General features: G+C 41.3%; 1 protein-coding gene across 4 annotated transcripts in view; it reads right to left on the bottom strand.

Moving 5' to 3' along the window:
• The window catches only part of pleca (plectin a), a 165,368-nt gene that overhangs the window by 124,443 nt on the left and 23,699 nt on the right, over positions 1–17,226 (bottom strand). The window contains exon 1 of one of the 4 annotated variants that reach the window (XM_074614393.1): positions 5,882–6,171. The exons of the other annotated variants lie outside the window; for them this stretch is intronic. Within the exon in view, the coding sequence (XP_074470494.1) occupies positions 5,882–5,972 (91 nt within the window). The 5' untranslated portion in view covers positions 5,973–6,171. Of the gene's footprint in view, positions 1–5,881; positions 6,172–17,226 lie in introns of those variants that run through there. 4 annotated transcript variants of the gene reach the window in all.

Below are 17,226 nucleotides of genomic sequence, written 5' to 3'. Positions count from 1 at the left end.
AATGTCAGAAGTCGTTTTAGTTGGTCTTTCAACCAGAATAACTTGAGGACTGACAGAGTAAACGCGTGGGATGTATTTGTGGTGAGTATTTAAAGCAGAGCTGCGTGTTTTACATTAATAGATCTGTTCAGTTACTATTATAACACAGAGGTCCACTCAAGCACACTTTATCATTCACAAGGGAATTTCACCTGTTGCAATAACTTAAACAAACGGGCCTCACGAGACAAGAACAACAACTTGATTAATGGGAGATTAAGCCATTTCATTTAGGAAAAATATTCACATTCAACCTCCCAGTGGTAAATACAAGTTGTTCATGAGGCATACTTTTTTTTAGGATCTGATATCTCTCACCAGTGTTATGAATTTTGAACCGGCATCAACACCAGTGGTAAAAATAGAAGAGAATCCATCACTCAGCAGAGCAAGGTAATAAGAATTTAAATTATCCAGTAATACTAATAATTACATCTGCTTACTAGGGGTGGGAAAACAATCGATTCACCTGTGTATCGCGATTTTTTGTATGTTTGTTTCTTAAGATTTTGAAATAAAAATTTTTAATGCCAGAATATTTGCTTCATTTGAATCTATGTGGAGGTAGAAGGAAATTACCGCTTTTATTGTTGTAGCCTGAGTAACGAGACTTTAAATCCGTTCCATATTTTTCAAAAACCAAAACCAAAACAAAGCCGCAGCAAACCGAAACAAGGAAGTAGAGGGTCTGCGTGGATATGACCTGCACCCTCACATTTTAAATCCAAAGTGGTAAACACTACACATACAGTATGGAGCACATACACATTGCAGGAAAAGCAGGGCTAGCCATCACGGCTAAAGCCGCATTCCATCTCTGTCATGGACAGGAAATGTTATCGTATTGCGGTAACGTGCGGTCAAGCCGGCCGTCACTCGCATCTCCATGGTCAAATCAGCCGACGCTACGACTGTAGAGCACCCATACACTGACATTTATGTTAAATGCATTCAAACGGCCCCGATGGAGCTGACCATGGATGTATAAAGAGGAAGGAGCTGATGGGAGAGCTAGAGACGGACTTGGAGAAGTTAGCGAAAGTATACACGTGGGACTACGTCCGGTTTTCAAAATAAGGTGTTAACAAAGGGAACTGTATACACAAAATATATATATGGAAATAAGATTGATTGGATTATATCCATCAGAAGTATAAAACATTACATGTCCCTTTTGATTTACAAAGAAAATACATTTAATTTGTGAGGGATATGTCTTTATTCTTTGATTTTTACGGTTGCTGGAAAAATTTCATAATTAATGCTTGACGACTGGTGTATTTGACATCAGGACATGAAATATTTTAATATATTAATTTAGATATTTTCCAAATTAAAAGTCCCTAAAAGTGTATAATTCAACTTTTCCCCTGATCTAGAGTTTAAAAAGTGAACAAAAATCCTAATAAATCATAATATCGAACCGCAATACTTGTAGGATCGCAATACATATTGAATCGGCACCCAAGTATTATGATAGTATCGAATCGGGAGATAGGTGTATCTTCCCAGCCCTACTGCTTACAATAAATGAGGAATATCAGCTGCAGGTTATTAATCCCTGATTTTAAACTCATGAATGAAACTCCATTTGGAAGTGTGTCTTTCAACTAATTAAAAAAACGGTTCTCTGCTTCTTCCGATGACATGAATAAAGCATTAAGTACTTGAGTTCTTCAGTTCACCCACACAGACGTCTACACAGACTCGAGCAATGGCTAGGGAGAAAAGGCTGACATCTCATGACAAACTTCTAAACAATAAACACACTTTTAGTTCAAAAACCAGATCAGCTCCACACCACAATGAACAGTTGATGAAGCAACTTTCACTCTCTTTAAACTCTACCTCCCTTTTTCACCCAGATATAGTGTCCAGAATTTTCCATTTGCTCTGGATGTACAATTATCTAGAACAAATAGCACCAAGTCAAAAACCAACAATGAGAAAGAGCAACAGGAAGTGAGATCTTGGCAGAGGGACTATAGGCCATGACAGGGGCGTGGGGCACCAGACTGGTGCCAGAACTACACAGCAGGAACGCTGCCCACAGAGACATGCACAGTAGGCAACCACATGGGAAGAAAATGACTAGACTGTTGTGACTGGATGGAATGATACTGTTCCCAACATAGAGACCAAGCATAGGCCCAGTTGTCCTTATTGATAGTCTGTTGTAAGTGGGTGGAATTTGTGCCCACAGTTATAATTTCTGCTTATATTTCTAACCTATTTTTAACCAGAGATTTAGCTGAACATCCATGCTGCCTCTCAGCAACAATGCCTTGCTTTGATAGTTACACACAGAGACACTATAAGGCCTGCACACAGTACAAACTACTCGGGGTTCCACAGAAAGAGAGCTGCTTATTCACTTATGTCCTACTGTATATGGATGACAAGTGCAATAAGAGAGCACAGCTGGTCCTGTCAGCCTGTGTCCTAGGCCAAAACACCTCCAGATGTTGCTGTAATTCATCTGCCTTTACTTGCACATTGAGCCTGAGAGTGACCCATACAGGCAAGTTGTTGTTGTTTTTTACCGCAGTATCGAATTGGGTTTCGAGAATCGTGGAAATTCACTGGTATTGGTATCGACTACTAGATTTCTGGTATCGTGACATCCCTAATTCGGTATTATAGCAACCAGACACAACCGAAGCGTCTCAGCTGGAAAAAAAACGCTGCGCCTCATTGCCTTTCAGTATTCTTCAAGTTTCTTAATCAATAACCGACCCTTGTTAACTGATTCTTAACTGTTTACCAACTAGATTTGTGCCTCGCATGCTGCGGTGCGCCAGCTGCAGTGTATGAGCACAACAGACAACTGAGTCCCCAGTTTACCTGTCCAGGAGCGTCAACTTAGCAGCCACGATGCTGCGTGTAGCGTCGCAGACATGCAGACATTTTCCCAGGAAAAGCTGAGAGACTGGTACCAACTTCCTGTATCCTGCAACTCAGGCTCCGCCTCTTAAGGTGGGCTGTTAAGGTGGACCAGCTTTTCTCCTTAAAGTAATGAGCCGCTCAGCGTTTTAATTAATTATTAGTATTTCTTTTAACCGTTTTAACCGGTAGCCTTAATCGGTTAAAATGGTTAATTTCGGTTAACAGTTAAACGGTTAATTATTAACATCCCTAACAAGTATTTATTTTTCTTTGTCATTTAAAAAGCATCAATATACCTAATAATAGCCTAACAATGAAGCTTATTTATAGGGTGCTCCAGGGATGACATATTTTTGTAGGCCAACCAGGAATTGAGGAATCCCTCAATAAAAAGCCAATGGGATTGTTCCATTGGGTTTTGGATTATTGCAGAAAATCAGCTCTGTGGCAAACAAAAATGATGATACTTACACGTTTTGTTCCATAAGATAATCTTCACAAATGAACACCACTTTTATGATATTTGAAGCGTGAATGCAATCGCCAGAAATAAAACTCTAACGTTAGGCTATAAACGAACTACACAACGGTCACGAGTGTGAATATACACAACGAGGCTGTAAAGGATGACGAGTCGGCGTGATGATGTTTAGTAGTCTCATTTAGCCACTTGTTAGCAACCGCCTTTGTAAAGACACGTAAAGGCTTCAAAATTCACGAGTGGGATATTTACTGACGTATTTTATATCATAAAACAAAATGTTAAAATCTCTTTAACTTGTGTTAACCACACACCTTATTTCGGGTATCTAACTAAAAACCCATTAAAAACAGACGAGGGAACCGGAAGTGCTAAAATGCTAACTTATTTCCAGGTTTTAGGACACCTGTAGCACTCTATATAGCTCTAAAATCAAGATAAATGAAGAACAGGAAAAATAATAACGCATATCGTGCTGTTGAGCCAATTATTGTCACCGTAGGGGAAATTCCTTCACCGCCACAGCCCTAGTGCTAAAAGCAACTTAGTCTGGATTAGAAAGCAACAATGTCTGGATGTGCAAACACAGTTTTTCATTTCAACTTCTTAAACACGAGACACAGACTCACTCAAACATGCATACACCATAATGGTGCATCATTTAAGGCTCTTATTTAAGTTTGGTCTTTGAGTGCTACAAGGTCATGAAGGTCAGTGTTTGAGCATCGGTTAAGTAGTAGACTTGGACATTGAATGACAGATTTTGATCAGGGCTGCAACAGTAGAATTTTAACAGTTTAACTAGTCTAGTTTTCTTTTGTAAAATTTTAAATTAATCTATTTTGTACTAGAGCTGTCAAAGTTAACGTGATGACGCAAATTTGTTTTAGCGCCACTAATGTCTTTAATGCATTTAACGCAAGTTGCAGTTTTTAGGTTGTAGCGGGCTCAGTTTTAAAGCTAGAGTGAAGATACTGGTATCTGAAAAAAAGATAACCTAAGGAACACATTGGTACCAACCATGTGATACTAGCTTGTCGAAAAAGGCTAAATAACGCTCCAAATTTGCGCCAAACTTTGGCGATGAAAAACTGGCATGGCCATTTTCAAAGGGGTCTCTTGACCTCTGACCTCAAGATATGTGAATGTAAATGGGTTCTATGGGTACCAACGAGTCTCCCCTTTACAGACATGCTCACTTTATGATAGTCACATGCAGTTTGGGGCAAGTCATAGTCAAGTCAGCACACTGACACACTGACAGCTGTTGTTGCCTGTTGGGCTGCAGTTTACCATGGTATGATTTGGGCATATTTTTTATGCTAAATGCAGTACCTGTGAGGGTTTCTGGACAATATTTGTCATTGTTTTGTGTCGTTAATTAATTTCTAATAATAAATATATACATACATTTGCATAAAGCAGCATATTTGCCCACTCCCATGTTGATAAAAGTATTAAATACTTGACGAATCTCCCTTTAAGGTTCATTTTGAAGCGATAACAAATGTGCGATTAATTGTGATTAACTATGGATAATCATCAATTTTAATCGACTGACAGCTCCATTTTGTACATAAGTAAACCAGTAGAATAGTGTATAAAATCTGTTTCAACCTGTGGCTTCCTGCAGCACAGAGCTCACGATTCCCTGCCAGGTTTTGCATTGGTCAAATTCAGACTCATGATTCTAGCAAGCAAATGAGCTGCAGGAACATCTCGAGGTTGATCCGGCTTCCTGTGTCTGCTTTCTGAAATGAAAAACACTATCCAGTCAAGGCCGTGTTTACCCAGACATAATCAGTTGAATGTCCTTCTGATGTGCCGCCTTGTTGGCTGGTAGTTCTTACTGTATCGCTCATGTTGCTCTGTTGGACCTTTGCCATTCAACCAAGGGCCAAATGTCTCACCCCTGTGTGCTCAGTCCACACTGCCCAGTGATTCCCCTGTATGCAAAGGAGGCTGCCAGGTCAGAGAAGAGGACAAAGACGAGGACTCCTTTGTGTTTTATTGGTATTTAATTGCTTAGCCTGAAGGACACGGGTCAGCCTCCTGCATCTCAGAGAGACATCCTTTAAACGCTCAAAAATCACCACAGAGGAACCCATAGTGTTAAATTTGAAATGACACTGTTGTGAATCACTTCCACCGGCCTTCAAATATAATAATAACAAAGATTTGACAATGAACTTTATAACGTTTCTCCAGCAGCTCTGTGCAAAGGTGTCAGACCACATGTCAATGTCATTTTCTACAAAAGAAATATTATACTTCCTGTTTCATCCCACACAGAGCCCCTTGAACCAAAGTGCATCTGTGCACATCAATATGAAACCAAGTAAAGCTGGTAAGTAAGTCACCATACTGGAGCATGCACTCACTCACACCAAACCTCCCATTCAAACATATTGTCGACATCATTTGAGTTATATACAGTGAAAGCCACTACAGAAGAGAAGAGGGGGGTGTTGTTACCTTTATACTTTTCTCTGACGTTCTCATAGGCTTGCACATAGTCCTGCTCCTCTGACAGCCGCTGACCTGGGTCAAACATGGGCATGGACATGGCCTTGCTGATACTGAGTCGGAGTTAGGGCAACCTTCCTCTATCTTCAAACTTTCTTTTTAACTTCCCACTGGCACTGTTTCGCCCCTCTTTGACTCTCTGTCCCCTCAGTGCTGATAAAAGCCCTCCTGGTTGCCTGTCCACCTATCTGTCCGTCCCCACCTTCTTCCTCACCCACACTCAGTCACAGTACTCCCTCTAAAGCTGTAGGTTTCATTCCAGACCACCACCACCACTCCCCTCCTGAGCTTGAGAAATACCCACACACGCATGCATATCAGACCCTCCTCTTAAAGGCACAGAGGCGAACACACACCACAAGGGTAGATACCAGTTGAGGCAGACCGGCAGATCCCTCAAACACACACACACCGCACAGGCCAACTCCACCCCAGATAGAGAGACACACATGGCTACATCGATGAAAAAAACAAATGACGGAGCTGCGTGGGGTTATTCAAGTTCCTGCTGCTGGAGAAACTGGGGCAAGGCACGCCAAGTAGATCCTGAACTATTCACAGCTTTAAAAAACAACAACTCCCAGAGCACTTACATGGTTCTCTTAAAAGTCACGTCATATTCCCAAAACTGAATGACGGCACATTTCTATGGACCACACCTCTTCAGTACAGGACTGAACACTGGATCAGTGCTGGATCACACAGCTCAAAGATAAACAACTCTGAATATGTGTGAAAATTACAACCACAGCAAACGGAGACTAAAGCTGAAGACGGAACTAATTCCTTCAGAAAAAATATCCATGCGACCAACACTTGTGCCAAAGTAAACTGAAATGTCACATCACATAATGATGTCTTCATAATACTTGCTTCTTATTTGCAGTACTGCGCATTAGGGCTGGGACGATATGCTTATCTCCAGAGTCGATACTATCACAATGCTTGGGTGCCGATTCAATATGTATTGCGATTTTTAAGTATTGAGATTCTACAAGTATTGCGATTCGATATTACCGTTTACTGCAGGGCTGTACAGTGCAACATATAGAGGGAATTATTACCCGTTTAACTTCCCTAATAAAAAACAGCATGCAAATGGTAATAAAGGAGTGGATGTTGAAGTACATGGGATTTATTGTTTTATTTTTGTTTTTTACTGTATTTTTTTTACCAATGTTTTCATGCGCGATATCCTATTTCCCACCACAAATACTTGTGTACTACACATGTATCCTGTATCCCAGTAAGAAAGGGGAAACACTATAGTTTTAACATGAAGTTTAAACTTGTTTTATCAATTGATAGTTTTTACAATACCTGGTTTTAGGAGGTGCTGCAGCCCTCTCAGCACCCCTACTTTCTGGATCCATGCTGTATTCATAAATGATAATAATAAATAAATACATAGGCCTATATTTAAAACAATGTCAATTTATTCAGTGATATTCCTTTAAAAGGTCATGGAAAATTACTTTTTAAACTGTATTTGTGTATGCTCCACGCCCCCCCAACACAGAATTTGAGTGTGGACAGTGGACTTACTTGATACTTATTCCTGCTGCAATTTTGTGCCTAGTGCTACAAAACTTCCAACCTCTGTAGCACCAGTGCTGTGTAAAAAAAGGTAACGTACAGCCCTGTATTGTGATTTTTGTGTACTTGACTGCACGTTACCGCAATACCATAACGTTTCCTGTCCATGACAGAGTTAGCATGCAGCTTTAGCCGTGATGTCTAGCTCTGCTTTTCCTGTCAATGTGTGAAACCCAAAGTGTTTCCATCCGTTACTGGATGTGTAGTGTTTACCACGCTGGATTTAAAATGTGAGGGTGCAGGTCGTATCCACGCTGACCCTCCGCCGTTTTCTGCTTTCTCGCTTTGGCTTTGTTTCTCTTGAAACAGATATGAAGTCATGTTTCTCAGATTACAACAATAAAAGTGGTAACTTCCTTCTACATCCCCATAGACTCATATGAAGCAATCATATCAATTCAGGTTTTCAAAAATGTATTACAAAATTACGATACATAGGTGAATCGATTTTTTTCCCCCATCCCTACTGCTCATAAGCCAAAACATAATGAACTTCTGATCCTTTTAACTCTGACAATATCAACCAACTTTGACTGCCACGCCCTGATACAACTGTGGGAAACTCAAATTAATCAGATTCCGGCCATTTACAGTGCAAGACACAGTATGAGCAGAGTCTAATTCTTAGGCCACGTACTTCAAGGAGTGTGAAAATTCCTTCCTCACAGCTGTCCTGATGTATCATTTGGTGTTTCCTGCGTTTCTCCGGAAGTTAGAGCAAATAGAGTGGGTAAAGGCAAAGGACGTATATTGTTAAGAAGTGAAAGCCAATTGGTGGTTCCATTGCAACATTAGCGCCCAGCTGCAGAGCTACAGTTACGCCATTTTGTACTGAAAGCAACTACCATAATGATGCCATTAGAACGTCCGCCTACAAAGTGCAGTACAAAAGTAAAATAAAATGATTTCTGTTCTATTGTCATCATTTTAATGTCTCTACCGAAATGGCCTGTGTTGAACAACAAAATATTATAAATATGCATACCATTACAACTATTTACTTTTTACTAGCACAACAGATATTGGTTGACGGGAGTCCCCAGTTCACCCGTCTGGGAGCGTTAACTTAGCAGCTACGATGCTGCGAGTAGTGTCGCGGACATGCAGCCACTTTCCCAGTAAAAGTCTACACCGCACATTTAGTTTAGTTTAGCAGGTTGTCAGCTGTGTGTCTGCCCGGCGTAACGATACTTTGTCTGCCCACATAACTTTAGTGAGTGTCCAACAGTGTGTGTATTTGTGCTACGTTAGCAGCTCTAGCATTGCCGGAGGCTTCGTGCTCGCCGCCCCCACACACGTAGTCTGGGTAACTTAAGCGAGTTTCCAACAGACCGTGTGTGTGTGTGTTGGCGGTGAGTGTGAGGTTGTTGGTGGCGTTCTAGCTGTGAACGTAGGCGTAGCAGTGTGTGTACTTTTTATTTGTCGGTGAATAAATGCTATGAAACTACAACTCCTCCGCTCCGCTCATGCGAGCTGGAGAGACGACTTCCTGTATCCTGCACCTCCGGCTCTGCCTCTTAAGGTGGGCTGTTAAGGTGGACCAGCTTTTCTCCTTAAAGTGAAGAGCAGCTCCTCTGAGCCGCTCAGCTTTTGAATCCATTATTAACATTTATTTTAACCGTTTTAACCGATAGCATTAATCGGTTAAAATGCTAAATGTCGGTTAACGGTTAAAAGGTTAATTATTAACATACCTAGTGTGTGTCCGTATGACATGCTACACAACTGGAGTACCATCTCAAAAACAAAAATTCTATTAACAATGTTTGACATTTTGCACCATTAAAGTCAGATCAGTCGGAAAAGTAATGCATCTACACTCTCACTGTTAAAAGCAACAAAAAACTGCAGATATGATCCTTGCAGCCTGAGCACATGTGTGTGTTATCACTTTCTCATACAGCTGGGAGTTTTTGTTTACTCAGCTATCAGAAAGAATTTTCATCAGCAAGCATGAAACTGCAAATTGCAAAATTTACATTAATAAATCCTTCACATCAGGAATGTGAAAAAATATTTCAACACCCTGAGACACTTAAATAATCAAGTACAGCGTTGCAACTTTGAGCCACCCAACTCAGTGCAGCATTTCTCAACCAGTGAGTTATGACCTAAAAGTGAATTGCAAAGTTCTGACAATGATGATGTTCATCTGTAATGACTTCCAGCACCTACAGCACTTTCACTGGAGGTTTTTAAAACTCCATCAATCTCAATCTACATTAATAGCAGGGATACAGTGGGAATACATGAATATGGCTAAAATGATGATAATGTTGATTTTGTTGAATATAATCATGATTTATAAGGATTATTCATACATCTTTGGGAACAAACACCTGTTATCGGACTTTTCAAACTGACTTTTATAGACACATAAAACATGAAACGGATAGCCAGCATGAAAAGGTCAGAGAGAAGAGAGACACCTAACAGAGACAAACTGCATCAACAGAAAATCAAGAAAAATGTACAGTAAAAACTGTTTGAAAAGTCACCTGTGGGAAGTGCAATGCAAACTACCACATCAACGACAACTCAGCTCTAAAGATATCACCAAAGTAAAACACAGATTACTGATTTAAAACTGAGGGCCCATTGATTTATTCCATGATTTGTTTTCTACAGCAGACAGAACAAGTTGGCTCTGACATTAATATTTGATGTGCACAATATATGGTTCACTCTATGCCACAATATGGGTGTAAAAAAACACCCCGCTGTTTTCTCTTCACTGGCCAGCGGATGGTGTCTCTCAGAGAGACAGAGTCTCACTTTTGTCTCTCTGTTTGCTTGTCTGACTTTGGCTGAAGTGACTGACTGCAGTGCCAACCAGCCCTCCCACACATCACCCAACTAAAAGACTCCCTGCCCCGGCTGTGCCACTAATTTATGTTCTCGCTAAAATAAAAGAAAACAACAACACATCTAAGCAAGGATACGACCGCCCCCTCACTATTCATTGACTGTTTGGAAGCCCTCGCCTGGTTACTAGCTTACAGGTCGGCAGCCTGAATACTAATCACAGGTTGAAATGTAGTCAGTGTAGCACAAATGTGTTTCTATGTTATATATTACTTTTACCCCACCCCCACCTCCCTTTTTTAAACAGAGCAATGTACTGGGGTCCTGGGGGACCCTAGTCAAAAGCACCTAATTCCAGCCTATGCAGTTAAAATAGAATAGATGGATAAACTGTTTGGCATGGGTCCGAATTTAAAGTATCACACACTATCAGGGGGTAGGGGCACTCTGTCAAGCATTGTGAAAGAGACACAGACATGTGCTTGAGTCTATTTTCGTTTTACACAATATGCAAATTAACTAACTTTGCTAAAATAATAATCTGTAGTTTTTCTTCAGATGACATTAAATATATAACTAATAATGTTTTGAGAAGAAATAAGTTCACATTTTGCTGTGAAGGTTGTTTCTTATCGTTTATTCAGTCGATATTTCTAGCATGTTAAATAGGTTGGTAGGATGACGGTTAAACTTTATCAAACCACTTTTTGTGATTGAGATGTAATGTTTCTAAATGTCTTCTTAATTAGTAGGGTATCAGCTGCCAGAGTTTTCAGACATAAAATACACACCGCTGTCTGCTCATCTCCCACAGGCTTCACTATTATTTATATTTACATAAATGTGCTTTATGGTGCTGTTGGATTTCTGCTTTTGAACTGAGGCAGTTACGGAGAGGGGCGGAGCGCCGTGTCACTCGCTCCGTGTGTGTTTGAGAGAGAGAGGAGGGCAGAGAAGGTGGAAGGTAGGCTAATGTTTCTGTAGGTTTAATAATAATTACGATGTCAACGTTGTAAATGAAGCTTCGAACTTCTCGGTGCAGCCCTACTTCGTCATATTTTCTTTTGATTACCGTCAGATGAGAACATTGTCTTGTTCGTCTCCAAAGTATCATCTGTTTTAATTTTTGTCTCTATATCTGCCCAATCTGTAAACCTACAGACTACCTGTCTGAATTAACACCATTGCTACCATGGATGTATTAAAGGGACTGTTTGTAAGAATCAGAAATTGCTTGTTAACAGCGACACCTGTGGCCATTAAGTCAACGAAAGTCAGCGTCCTGTTGCTCGCGCTCGCTCTACATAGACATGAACGAGCATCGCTCAAATTAGTGAGGCGACACACATCAGCTAAAACCACAATATCACTCTATATTTCAGCTGCTTGGCAGTAATGTTAGCTGACCAGACGAAGGTCTCTCCATGAATCAATGCTGATCCTAGTGTTGGCTTTTCCTGCTTCAGCCTCCCGACCGCAGCCGGAGGGAACAGGGGAGACACTGGAGTTTTGGTCGGAGACGATAACGTTTCTCTCCCGTCACTTCAAAAGACACGGGAAACCTCTGTTGGTCTGGAGGAGCTGCAGCAGTTATTTCTGCACAAACGTCCACTGTACATTCACTATATATTCTCAGAGCTACGAAGTCTTCTGCAGTGTGGAGTGTGCGCGCATGCACGTGAGGCGAGAGAGCAAGCGAGAGAGCAAGCGAGAGAGCAAGCGAGAGAGCAAGCGAGAGAGCAAGCGAGAGAGCAAGCAAGAACGCGCGCGCGGTGTGAGTGAAGGCAGGCAGGCAGGTCGAGGAGCAGAGTACAGCAGAGACTCCGGTCCTGGAGACCAAAGCTCCGACCGCGGCCAACACTGTTTAACAGACGGGCTTCACTAGATAGACCATTACGGTTTTGGTGCTTCCGTGTAGTTTGTGTTGGAGTCTGGTCTGAACAGCGTAGCCACACACGAGCGCGCATGGGACACTGACCCGCAATGATTTATACGTGTAAGAAGTTACAAACAGTACCTTTTAAGAGCCAACTTGTTTACTGTTGAGCCGTGAAAAAGATTCCGACGTCAAAACATTAATTGCGCATCACATTTTCCCCCCGGTCCGCGCGCCCCACCTGTTATGCCTCTGCGCCACACAGTTTGAGAACCACTGTTATAATCCATGAGAGCATTTCTTTTGGTTTATGCTGCAGATGTTTTGGGTAACACTTTACCAAAAAACTATAAAAAAATAAATAACTCAAGATAAAACGAGGGCTGTACCGAATTCATTCATAACGTTGACATTCTAAATCAACATTCGAATGCTTGCTGCTTTTTTTGCATGTCTATTCATTCTGTTTAAACCCGGTACAGTTGCATATAAAGATTAGCGATTACACGAATAAGAGACCAGCGGTGGCTATGTAGGATTGTTTCCAAACATTTCCAATAACTCCAGAGTCATCTAAATTACAAGTAAAGCATACATGAACAAGTAAACAAAGTCATATTATAAAACCCAGACAGACAGACAGACAGACAGACTGTATCTTGATTAAAAACCTACATAGCTCGGAGTTATCTGAATACATTTACTGACCGAGTTAACACAAACAGCCTTCTAAAATAGTCTGAGGACATTAAGTAATAAGAGGTCAAAACTTGTAGTATATAGAACAACTTTGTACGACCAATGTATTTTGGCTTGTGGCCTTCATCCCATCCTCCCTGATGATGTTGATCTATACTGCTGGTGTTGCTTCACCATGCAGCTTGGAAGTAAGGGAAGTTGTGCCAGAAACCCCCACTCTGCTAGGACATAAAGTCATTTAAGTAATATATTACTTTCCTTGTGTAGTTTAAATATCAATGCTTTTACAACCTTGTTTGGCCAATGACCCCGACATCATTTTCTGTTGCTTTTTTTCTGCAGTCTGAACATTGGCTCTGTCTGCTGATCTCACCTCAACATGTTACTACTGTACACACACGCAGTTCTATAAGACTTTCCACAATCTGGAATCAAATGGTTCACAGAAGAAGATGTACACTGTGAGCAGGAAGGGACACAGTGCAGTTAGTGAAGGGAGACAGAAACATGCAGACAGACTCCACTGCACTTCATCTTTGGATACTGTCCTCTAGTGTCCAGCATGTATACTGCACAGACAAACCCCTACGTCCTGGTTCATGAGCTCTGATCATAGTACTCTAAACTAAAGCATGCAACTGTAAGATACTTTTCAAATCACTTTAAAACGGGTATGCACACACTGGAAGTACAAAGGCAGTCTTCATTATTTGGAAACAGCTTAGGTAAAGTGACAGGATCAGCCTGAGTAAAGAACCGTGGTAAGTGAGGAAACGCAGTAGTATGACAGACAGAGGAAACAAACGTTTGCACTTGTGAGCCGCACAAGAGTCCCAAAGAGATCCTTACACACTGCTGACGCAAGCAGCCATGCTGAAGACCGTAAAATCAATAATGTATCATCAATTCAATATTCTCACAAAAACTACATAAAACCCCACATTGAAAGCAGTTCTGAATAATTCATCTCAATCTTTTACGAGTAGACCCCTACGACGTTTTCTCGACTCAGTGTTCCTTAAAAACAGAACTAAGAAGTAAAAAACTACTGCATGACATTTTAAGAATTGAGCATTAGGTGTAACCTTTAGATCATTTTAAATAAGAGAATAAAGTACGTAAGGATAGCTAATACTAGTACTTTTACATCAAACAAAAGAGAAAAGCTGATGTGCTGTTCCCTCCCCATTCTGTATTACAACCTTGTTCTGTGTTAAAGTTAAACACCCTCCAGCAATGTTCCCGGATGAAATTCTGGAACGATTCACTGGTACTGCAATAACACTGCACTCCTCTCCCACACTGTGGGGCATGAAACAGCATGAGTCATGGTGGATCTCTCACTGAGAAACAGGAGTATTAGTTCAGAACCTTAAAAAAAGAACTATAAAAAACTTGATTTTGTGTTGTGTATTCAGGAACCGACCATGGACCAAAAAACAGCCAATCTTTCTGGACACTACTGTGTTTATATACCATTACTAGGGGGGGGTGAGGAAATACCGTGCCACGAAATATCGCGATATAAAAACGTGACAATATGCATCGTTGAGACGAAAAACTGAATCGCGATAACAGGGCATAATAGGTACTACGTACAAACGTACATACGGGGCCTGGGTCTTAAGCTGCAGCCTCTTCCTGCTGCTCTGCAAAGCCCATGGAAGGAGGCTGAGTAAAATCTGGTCTGCCCTCGCCGAAATTGAACCAATCGCAACGCACGGCCGCAGCTTCAGTTACATTGTGCATGTGTCATACCCCAAGAGCCATGTGCGCCCGTGACCCAGCCTACTTCAATAGGCCTTGTCGGAGCTCCTCACACATCAACACACACAGCGCAGTCAGTGAACAGCTGATCAGAGAGGCCGCGGTGGAGACGAGTTGACGCTACGCTCGCTGCTGTTAGTAAGTTCAATAAAACTTTGCAAGTGTGAAGCCAAGATACGTTATTACACCTGTTCAACAAGCATAAACACGATGAAACGGTTAAACATTTAGGAAAGCAACGTTTAAAATCTGCTCTGTCCGCTGTCTCTCATCCACCGCTGCTGTTCGCACAAGCAGAGTGCGTTAGCTTGACGGCTAACAGGTAACTGTAACATTACCTGCAGCAGTGATTGACATCAGCAGAGGACAGGAGGAAGGACTGTTACTGACTGATGGAGGACAGAAGGAAGGACTGATACCATACAAAATGGAACTATAGGACAAACAACAGCATTGTTTTGTATTTTGTGTCTTTTGAATAAAAGGCTACTTTTTCAGTCATATATTTTTATCATTCAAGTTTTGTTAAAGTTATTGTTATAATATCGTATCGTATCGAGATCGTGAACCCAATATCGTGTATCGTATCGTGAGCTGAGTGAATCGTCACACCCCTAACTATCACCGTACCAGAACTTTGTCAATAAACATTTACTGCTTCTAACAATGTAAAGCAGAGGATAACCTGCACCTTCAAAAAAATTCCAAGACCAATTGACAGGCTGACATAGTCATGATGTTAGCTGTGAGGTACTTATCCATAGTCAGTGTATTACCTACAGTAGATGACGCCTCCAGTTTAGAAAAACAGACAGAAGTACCAGCATGGGAGAAAAGCAATGTACTGCTGTGGCAGCAGCAAAACGTATTTTAGACACCTAAAAAAGGCCCACCTAAAAATCGATATCAGTTTAATTGTACGCTGTTAGGGATGTCCATAATTAACCGTTTAACTGTTAACTGACATTAAGCATTTTAACCGATTAACGCTATTGGTTAATACGGTTAAAAGAAATATTTATAATAAATTAAAGAGCTGAGCGGCTCATCACTTTAAGGAGAAAAGCTGATCCACCTTAACAGCCCACCTTAAGAGGCGGAACCGGAGTTGTAGGATACAGGAAGTCGGCCCGAGGAGTTGTAGTTTCGTAGCATTTATTCACCGACAAATAAACTGTACACACACAGCTACACCTATGTTCACAGCTACAACGCCACCAATAACCCCACGCTCACCGCCAACACACACACGGACACTCGTTAAAGTTACGACTCGCTGACAGACTGTATGTGTGTGTGTGGCGGCGAGCAACAAGCCTCCGGCAATGCTAGAGCTGCTAACGTAGGACAAATACACACACTCTTTATCGGACAATCGCTATGTTAATCCGGGCAGACAGAGTATCGTTACGCCGGCAGACACACAGCGGACAACCTGCTAAACTAAACTAAATGTACGTTGGAGACTTTTACTGGGGAAGTGGCTGCATGTCCGCGACACCACATGCAGCATCGCGGCTGCTAAGTTAACGCTCACGGACGGGTGAACTGGGTTCTCAGTTGTCTGTTGTGCTCACACACTGCAGCTGGCGCGAGGCACAAATCTTGTCGGTTAACGGTTAATAATCGGTGAACGAGGGTCGGTTATTGGTTAAGAATTAAAATGAGCATCCCTATACGCTATATTTAGAATATTTTCACCCCTCTATCTTGCAGTCAGACAGCCCTTTCTGACGGGGGACTGAAGCCGTTATCTGTATGCTTTTTCAAAGCCACCAGACTCCTTTGAGAAAAAACGGTAATTTTACCTCGCAGAACAAAGGAGTTGCTGGTCTACCGCTGCCTCGATCGGTTAGTTTGTTTGTGTTATTGTGTGACTTTAGTCTTTTAAAGGGTTCGTTCGGATTCACCAAAGTCGCACAATAACACAAACATTACATAGTACAGTACATGGCTTAGCTTCATTGCTGGTACTCCTGTCTGCTACTCCAAAAAATCAGAACTATCCATTTAACCTCAATCAGATTTTAACCCAGCTACTGTTACCCAGTAAGGTAAACAAAAATATGAATTCAATTATACTACTTATTTATACTTGTGGGTGATAATCATGTTGCATTTGTGCAACACATTTCCCCTGGGGCATTGGAGTGGTTTTTCCAGTTGATTTCAGTTTGTCCAGTCATTTGTAATAAGAGATTAGTGTTTTTATGTTTGTCTAGATGAAAAGCACCTCATGGGTCCAGTAAAGAACTCAATTACACATTCATTCAGCTGGGTTACATGATCAAAATTGAATCGCCAACCAGTTGTATTGTCTGTAATTTGGCATTTGCAATAAAAAAATAAGTGATAAACGTACACATTCATTCAATCAGTTCAGGCCTATCAGCCCCTGGTGGTCGTTATGAGCCACTTCTACAACAACACGGGACATGCTAAACCAGGATCATTCACTCTCCTCCTCTCTACAATTCTGCTGACCTGTCGATTTCTATGACAGTGTTTTCATTTCTTTCGCCAGTACAGTACTTTATTGTGTTTTTTTTAT

Source organism: Sebastes fasciatus, chromosome 17 (assembly GCF_043250625.1).
Source record: "Sebastes fasciatus isolate fSebFas1 chromosome 17, fSebFas1.pri, whole genome shotgun sequence".
NCBI lineage: Eukaryota > Metazoa > Chordata > Actinopteri > Perciformes > Sebastidae > Sebastes > Sebastes fasciatus.
Note: the sequence above shows the minus strand (reverse complement) of the source record. Positions and strands in the feature narration are given on the sequence as shown.